Source organism: Gallinula chloropus (genome assembly GCF_964237585.1).
Source record: "Gallinula chloropus genome assembly, chromosome: 11".
NCBI classification, from domain to species: domain Eukaryota; kingdom Metazoa; phylum Chordata; class Aves; order Gruiformes; family Rallidae; genus Gallinula; species Gallinula chloropus.
In genome coordinates this window covers 19,118,203-19,126,830 of record NC_140096.1, presented here as the reverse complement: position 1 = coordinate 19,126,830, position 8,628 = coordinate 19,118,203, and the positions used below count along the sequence as shown (strand labels likewise).

Here is an 8,628-nt window from a genome sequence, read left to right as displayed (position 1 = left end):
CAGATAAAGCTGTCTTAAATGTAAAGAAAACCATCAGATTTTAACACTAAAACAAAAGTTCCATCTTCAGCAAAACTTCTCTTCAGTGTTTGAGTCACTTAAATAAAGAGAGAAGATTCTTTGTTGTAGCTGTCTCTACTGGGAATTGCTTTGAGTGGGTGTTTTGTTGTTTATGGTTTTAATTCAAGTGTATTTTCATTGTAAACAAATCGATTTTGATCTGGTTTAATGTTTCTTTACCAGACATGGTTTAGTTTAAAGCAACACTGTATTGTATATTTCAGTGCACTAACTTGATAGGAAAAGGTACAAACTAATGCCTGTCAAACTGGACTGTGCCCACAGTGTCTTTGGTTCTCTAGTAAACCAATTGACTCTCTACCTCTCAACTCCAAGCCCCCAACCATACATTTCTAAAGGGAGGGGGGGAAAAAAGAGCTTCAAGCTGACAGGCCAAATCTGACTTGCACAATACTGTAAAGGGAACAATTGTAGGAACTTTTCAAACGTGTTATTATCAGACAGTCTGAAAGATCCTCCATGGTTTTTGGAGTTAGAACTGCCTCTAGCACCAGCAACATCCCAGAGTCCAGGTTTTGTGAGAAGCCTGGGAAGACTTCAGGAAGACTGAACTAAAGATGAAAAAGAGATTCTTCCCACAGGATCTGTTGTGTTTTGGTAATGATTTGGCATCAGAAGAATGCTGGGCTGCTGCTGTGCATTGTCTTGCCTGTGTGCTGGAGAGAGAGCTGACGTTCTGTCTGCATCCGTGGGGAATTGAGATGGGTGCCTCGGTAGTAGGTGTAGGGCCTTGCCCAGTGATGGTAACTAAGGACATCTTACAGATGCACTTTATTTTTTTATCTCTGTATCTATGGCTTGTTTCTAATGTTGGCAGAACTTGTGTCTTAAAGCCTGCAATAAAGTACTATTGGATCTGAGGGACAAAGCAATGCATTTTCTTATCTATAGTACAATTGAAATTGTTGTAAATATTTCATGATTTGTATTGAATTTGAATATGAAAATGTAAATAAAGCTATATTTTGATGACCCTGCCTAACATTAAATGTTGATTACTAGACTCTTCTGTGGAGACAGTTGCTGAATTTGCCCTGTCCTGCAACCCGCAAACTCACAGTTTTGGGAGGCCAAATTAGCAGTAGTACCTGCTCCAACTAGCTGGAGTAAGGAGTGCTAAGTATGTGCAGGGTGAAATTGTGTTGAGAGGTTTTAGCCTAGTAGCTGTACTTCATATAGAAGAAAGCCCAAGCAGCTTGGCTCATTCTCAGCTTGAGATACCTCTGAACTGATTTCCAGGTATGTTCAGCACAAAGGAATCTTACATGACCTCTTCAGCTCAGGCAGCTTGCATCTCACTGCCCTCTGTCAGGTTGCTCAGCATCCTTCCCTTACTCAAAAGTTTGTTTGTGGTGTAAGACAAAGCATTTTAGAAACAGTTAAACACCTTTTGTTCTGTACTGTGCTACTAGATGTAGTAAAACTTGTCACTTCCCTGGCCAGTTTAATAGTAGTTAGTTTTGTGTTTCTTTTAGCTCAGTTGCAGGTCTAGTCTAGGAAGTATTGGTTGTGTATGGACTCAAATTGTAAAGCTGAGTCTAATCCGATTTGACTGCAAAGCCAAATTGTGCTGTAATCCCCTTTCTGCTCTGCTTTCAGGTGTAAAACAAAGAGAGGAACAGCCAGTATACAACCTACTGAACACTTCATTTCAAAAAGCTTTTATGAATTGATTGTGGTGTTTGAGCTGTAATGTAGTTGAATTTTATGAGGCTGCTTCCATGAAAGCATCTGCCAGCCTCCTGTGTTTAATAGGAACAAACCTGACCTTAAGAAAAAGGGGGTGGGTGGTGGATTTCAAATCTATTCATCGAAAGGCAACTTGGCTTTTATTTTTGTTCCCCCCTATACATTTGGGTTGGTTTTTTATTTTAAATATAGGATTGAAGCCCTTCTATTTACTGTCTTTCAAGACCAATAAACCTGCCTTTTTTCCCAGTAGATCTTCTAAGGCCAAGGTTGGGTGTGCCCTGGAGTATTTTCTCAAGGAACTCACTTGGGGAGCACTGGGGGATGCCCACTTTGTGTCAGTGAGCAACTCCTACTGTGGGACCAGATCTTGTGTATGTGTTCTGTCAAGAAGTGGGCTTCCTTGGAGCATAAGGCCCTTCTATAGGAAGATTTTTAAGATTCTTTATCAAACCTGAAGTACAATTGAAGGAATAAATGCAACGTTTGTACCTGGACAGTATTTGAGCTACTGCTTGGCAGAAGAATGTCGTGCTTTGCTGGTTGTGCAGCTTATCCTGCAAGTCTGGCATATTCCTGTGTCCAGAATTATTTGTAACTATTAGCTATGCATGGGGGGTTATTTAAAAATGAAGTTGTGCAGATTTCATGCATGCACTGAACTGAGGACTGAAACAGGCACTTTCTTATTTTGCTGAACTCTGCAGAAGTTTTCCTTTGAGAGCGTTGCTACAGTTCTACCTAAAGCCATTTCAGAGCTCTAGCTTTTGGAATTTTCAAGTTTCCATGGATAGCAGCTGTCTTTAGCTGAACTTGCTCGGAGCAGACTTACAATATTATTTTATTTTTTATTTCTGATGCTTCAGGTTCGAAGGGCTCTGTGTTACATAGATACATATATATGTGCACTGTGGTGTGATAGGGTCTTTTCTCTAAGCAAGATGCAAACAGGAATGTACCTGGGCTGTTCCTGAAATGCAGTGCAAGCTTGCTGTTGTTGTGTAATGTAGATATTGCTATATATACACATATGGATCTGCTACAGCTTGCACGTAAGGTGCTGGAAATTATGTGCCCACGAGTGGTAACAGTTGCTAGAATGTGTTCCTCTTGACTCTGTTAATGTTCCCCCTGAGTCACACAGACGTGTCAATTATTCTGCCCCCAAAGAGAAAGTAGAACAGGCTCCAGCATCATCTTGGAGTGTTTACTCACGGCTGTCATCTGTCCCTCCCCCAGGAAAGCTCTGATCTAGACACGCTGTCCCTGCAGGAGAGGAAGCCTTGTCACCCACTGCTGCATTACTGTGCTGCCCTGTGAGCTTCCCAGCAGTGGAATTTTATTTTAAATCCCAAACCAAAATAATACTGTTTTCTCATCTTGAAGAAAATTCTCAGGTGTCCCTACAGAAATATAGTTACAGCTGAGATTTTTGCTTAAGAAAAAAGCAGGACTTGCAATGAGGAGCTCCAACTGAAACACACTTTGAGTCAGAGACTTGAAATGACTTAGACCATCTCAGCCCTTAGATGGAAAGATCTGCACTTGTCAAATGACAGGTTGGACAGAATATAGACATCTGCCCTGGCTGTGTGATTTAATGTACTTCCAGTCCAGGATTAACATACACCAGCTCAGCAGGTAGCCCTGCCACTGCACCCAGGTTTAGCCTGATGTTTTTCCTGTGCAGATGTGAATAGAGTTCCATGTCTGCAGGGTGGGGTGGGGGGTGATGAGCTGGCACTTTGGAACAGATGAAAGAAAATCTACTGGCTTTGGTAATTTAATTTTGGCTTTTGTTCACTCGCTGTGAATTAAGAGCTATAATTCTCTGCACTGGTTGTTCAACTCTTGGTTATACAGAGTGAAGCCAAAATTTATTTATATAGCTATTTATTCATATAAACTGGCTACAGTTACTTGAGGGAAGTAATTTACTATTTCTAGGAGGTCTTTAATACACTGAAAGAAAAATTCAGCAGCACTGAATAGATCTCTGCTACTGCAGATTGCATTGATTAGACTGTGGGATGATTGTGCACTGATTAAGAACAAATTTAAGTGCCTATAAATACATTCCTCCAAGCCAAGAGATGGGCACTCTTTGCATCTTGATAGTATTAGGTTAGGAATCCAGTACCTGAGGGAACTGGAAAAAAGACAGACATTCAAGACCTTGAACCAAGGGAGAGGAAACCAAACCAGACATTTTCTAAGCAGGGGGGTTTTACTGTTAAGCTTTTATGCAATTATCAAAGTTTGAAGCTTACGTAAGAAAGCAACATATGTCCCAACATGTCCAGCACGTGAGATGCCAAAAGCCAAGCTCTGGGTCCAAAATGCCCAAGGCACCTCTCCTTACAATTAGCACTGGAATCAAAAGACCTGTGTTAGATCTTTAATAGGTATTTCCTATCCAAGAGCCTGGCTAACTGGGGAAAATTTAATGGTAAATACTCTCTCTGGGAATGCTCTTAGAAGTGCAGCATCCGTTCAGGAATCGCTCTGTCAGTTCAGCTGGTAAATCTCCCACTGATGTCTGTTGCTCTGTTGCTTCTCATGGGGGAATTGAAGAAGCTGCCTCATGGAGAGCCATGTGCTAGTGTATCTGTTTGTTTGCCTTGTCTCGTTAATGTTTTATCTGTGTTAGTTACCACATGCTGGCTAATGACTATTAATTAATTTTTCCTTTCTAGTAAAGGTAAAGCACCAGAAATTTGTTGCTTCCTACTCTGTTATAGAAACAGATTTTAAAAAATAGTGTTAGCTGAATCTATATTCAGTCCAAAAGGCAAAACCTTTTAATACTCCAGCTTCTCTTGCCATGGTGTAAGGAGTGACTGGAAGAAAGTCTCATGCCAGTGCAATTTATGCAGTTTTGAAGCCTTCCAGTGAGTTAACTGTGGTTGCACACGTGTTTCTGCTTTCATGCCAGTGCCTTTGGGTAGGTGGTTCCTTACGCAGCTGGAACTGGATGGGTATTGCCAAAGATCTTTCTGTGGGCACCTGGAGAATTCTCGTGCTTGTGCTCACAAATAGACCAGTGCTGGCACAAGCATTTTTGGATAGTGAAGAACACTGGGGCTGTTGAAAGGGATGAAAAGGAAAACAGGATACAGCAAAAAGTGCCAAGTTTGCAACCTATAGTTAGTGCATGACGTGCATAAGTCTTTTTTAGACAGAGCTCCAAGCAGAGGCTGATTTCCACCACTGTGTGATAATTTTGCATGACACAATCAATAAAGCTTTACTCTTGAAAAATCTTAGGAAGGTCAGTTATGCTGGAAAGAGTGCTAAGGGATCCAACAGGACTGCAAACTGTAGAGAATGCCCTGCTCACTCCATCTGTACTGCATGACAGATTGTGTCAGGACAAGGAGTGAATCTTGCATGGAGGAGGGAAAAGACAGTAACTCTGAGAAGTCATCAGCACCAGCAACCTGGTGTGGAGGAGGCAGTGCAGCTTCTGCTCCTGGAGGAGTTTTGTTTGTGATTTTTGGTCAGCAACAAAAGATAGCTTTTAGGAAGCAGAGTGTTATCAAGTGTAATGCCTCAGGGAGAGATCTAGAGCTCTTCTGAGACACAGTGAAGAAACTGGAGAAGACACAGCAAGAGAGGAGGCTCAGACTGAGCAGCTGGGTGGCTGTGATTTTGTCTTCATGGAGCTGGGAATTATGCTTTACTGGCCAGTGCTCACAGAAAGCAAGTCCTGAGGTTCTCCATTGGCCCTGGGAAATCCTTGGCTGCCAGTTACATGTGGCAGACTAGTTCTAGCACCTGATTTTTTTTTTAATTTGGTTATGAGAGAACTGCTCTTTAAATCAAGAGGTGACAGAAGACAGTAGTGAACAGCAGATACTCAACTGCAGCCCTTATGAGAACGAAAGGCTCAGGCTTGTTCCTCGATGGGATAGACTGATTAACTCTAGTGCAGAAAGACTGATAAAGTCAGTCTGTGCATATAAGCTGAAGAGCTTGTCATTGAGGACAAATGCTGAAGGTCTTGGAGACCATGAATCAAGTTGTTGTTAAAGGCAACCAAAATGCCTACACCAAACTAGCGCTGAATGTGATGGGTGGCTGAAGCAATGAAGCAGATCAGCTTTTCATGATGTGGAACGTGAGGGGACACCGATGATGGGATGTCTTCTGCAGCTGGTGGGGCTGCTCCTCTGCTCACAGCATGGCCTGTGCCTGGGGAGGGGACGCCGGTGGGTACTGTGAGTGGGGAGCTGGAGTTGCTGGAGGTCACGGCTCCCTTCATGGCTTTCTTCCCTGTGTGCCAGGACTTCCCGCTGTTTTTTTCTGCGCCTCAGTCTCCCGCTGCAGCGTAAGGCGTAGTGCTGACAGGAAAACAACTGTAAAAGCCAACGAGTCTCTGCAGATGTCCGTCTTCTGGGCTGAGAACGGGCCGAAGCTGAGGCCGGGCTGTCTCCCGGGGCAGGGACGACACAGACGCGCCCGAGCTGCCTTACAGAGGCGTTCCGGGGACAGGCCGGAGCCCGCCGCGGAACCCGAGCCTGGGGCGGCCCTGCCTGTCGGGAGCGAGCCTGGGGCCGCGCAGCTCCCAAAGAGGCACGGGGCAGGGCCAAAGGAAGAGTCTCTCCCCGAGCCTGCGGGGCAGGAGGAGCCTCTGGGCCCAGCGGGGCTGTCAACAGCGTCCCCGCTCCAGCTGCCGCCGAGGCGCGGCGGGCGGCTGCCGCACAGCGCAGGAGGCGGGCGGCCGCGCAAGGCCGGACGGGAGCTGTAGTCTGGAGACCGCGGCGCCGCGCGGCCGGCCCGCCGAGAGGACTACGCTTCCCAGCATGCCTCGGGGCAGGGGCGCTCCCCGTGCTCTCCCTCCCCTCCGGCGGCGGCGCTTGGCAGCGGGGCTGTGTGCGTGGGAGCGGGAGGCTGGGCGACGCGGCGGGGATGGGCGGCGGCGGCGGCGGCAGCGGCGGCGGCGAGTGAGGGGGCCGCTACGATGTGGTTGAAGCCCGAGGAGGTGCTGCTGAAAAATGCCCTCAAGCTGTGGGTGCAGGAGCGCTCCAACCAGTACTTCGTGCTGCAGAGGCGGCGGGGCTACGGCGAGGAGGGCGGAGGCGGGCTGGCAGGTACTGCCCCCCCAGGGGCCGGGGCAGGGTCTCCCCTCAGCTCAGCGGCGGGGCGGGGCTGCCTCGGGCTCTCTCCCTCAGGGCCCGGAGGAGCCGGGGCGGGGGGTGGGTGGCCGTTTGGCGGTCCCGGGACCCCGCGCTCCGGAGGGGCAGGGAGGGAGGGGAGGCCTGCCTGAGTGTTGGAGTGACCTTCGTGGGGTTCCTCAGGTGTTTCTCTTTTGCCTCCTTGCGCTCTGCCACCCCCCTTCCCCGCTGCCTTGCGTGAGGGAGGCATTTCGAAGGACATCCCATTGGGAAAAGGAAGGTTGGGTGAAGTTCCTGGCCCTCTCCGTGTGGGACGGGGCCTGCCAGGGCACCCAGGTGCAGAGGAGCCCCTGGGGACGTGCATCCTGGCCGGGCTGCCTGCCCGGGGCCAGCTGCCACCCCTGGGCCGGTGCGGAGAGCTGAGGGCAGCCTCGCCCGGCGCTCGCGCTACCTTACCGGCCCTTCGTGCCAACGGACACCCTGGCAGAGTTACATCTGCGGTCTGTTGGAAGAGGAGACGTCAGATGAAACGAGGGACCTGGCCTGTTTTGGCAAGATGCTCGTTTCCAACTCCTGTTTCCGGGAGTCTGAGGCTGTTCGAAACCAGCTCCTGCTGAGGCGTTCCTGGCCGCTGGCTTTAAAAACAAGCATGGGAATTGAGACAAAGCTTTTCAGGCAGCGTGGGTCAGGGAAGCGACAGGGCATTGACCACCGTCTAATAAAATGTATTTCATGAGAACTCCAAGGTATGGAGCTGAGTCTCTATTTGTAATCCTGGTCTGTTCAAGTCGCTGCACCCTGCAGGGACCACAGCTGCCACCGAGACCTCGGCTGTGGTGGTGGCTGTTCAGGCTGGAACTGGTCTGGTGGTGTCTGTCACTGACTGTCAAGGAGACATGCTGCAGGGAAGCAGGGTAAAGTTGTTCCTGGGCGGGTTGTGGTTCTTGGGTGTTATGTTTCCATGAGTTCCATCTCTCTGGGTTTTCCAGGCTTTCTCTAATGGTGTCATCATAAAGCAAGCTGTATTAAACATGGGGCGTAATTGCCTGGTTTTAACATTTATTTATTCTACTGGACAAAACCTCAAAGTGCAAGCTTTTGGCTGAGGAATTTCCAATGCAGAAATAGCCCTCTCAGCTGGAGACGGGGCATTCTTCATTGGCAGGGCCCAAGGGAAGTGTAAAAAGAAAGCATCACAAAATCCCAGATTTTCCTCTAGGCATATCGTAATGTTACAGATACATAGTAATGTTAGGCTTCATCTTAGAACCAAGGGGGATATTTTGCACCCGTGGAAGTCTTGCCATCAGGCTTGATCAGCCACTCTCTGCCCTGCTATCTTTAGAAACCAAGGAAGCTGAGTTGGTATAAAGGCTGTCATTCTGTGTGACAAAATTGATTCAAGAATTGTGAGTAGACTGAAAAGATGAGAACTAGAATTAGGTATTCATTTAAAAACATCCTCATGGGCTTACAGCTGGACACAGTCGGGGAGTTCTAGCGCCCTTCTGGTTTTGTTGAAGGTGAGGCTGCTGTCACATCCTCTGCCCTTGATGGCATTTGGCAGTGTGGAAGAGCACACAGGGATAGTTCTTGTAGGGTAGTTTTTATTTTTTTTAACATGGCACTGCACATTGGATTTCTGTAGCTTTTCTCGTAACGTCAGATTCATCCAGTTTTCTTGTGTTTTTCCCTGGACAGAAACAAAGAATGAGATGCTATTGAATTAAAATTGTGCCTA

General features: G+C 47.4%; 1 protein-coding gene across 2 annotated transcripts in view; it reads left to right on the top strand.

The window, feature by feature from the left end:
* Window positions 1–6,733: 6,733 nt before the first annotated feature.
* TBC1D8B (TBC1 domain family member 8B) overlaps window positions 6,734–8,628 on the top strand; it is a gene marked incomplete at its 5' end in the record, with an annotated part of 33,751 nt that continues 31,856 nt past the window's right edge. For both annotated transcript variants that reach the window (XM_084269059.1, XM_084269060.1), the window contains one exon: window positions 6,734–6,863. In XM_084269059.1, the coding sequence (XP_084125185.1) occupies window positions 6,734–6,863 (130 nt within the window). The remainder of the gene's footprint in view (window positions 6,864–8,628) is intronic.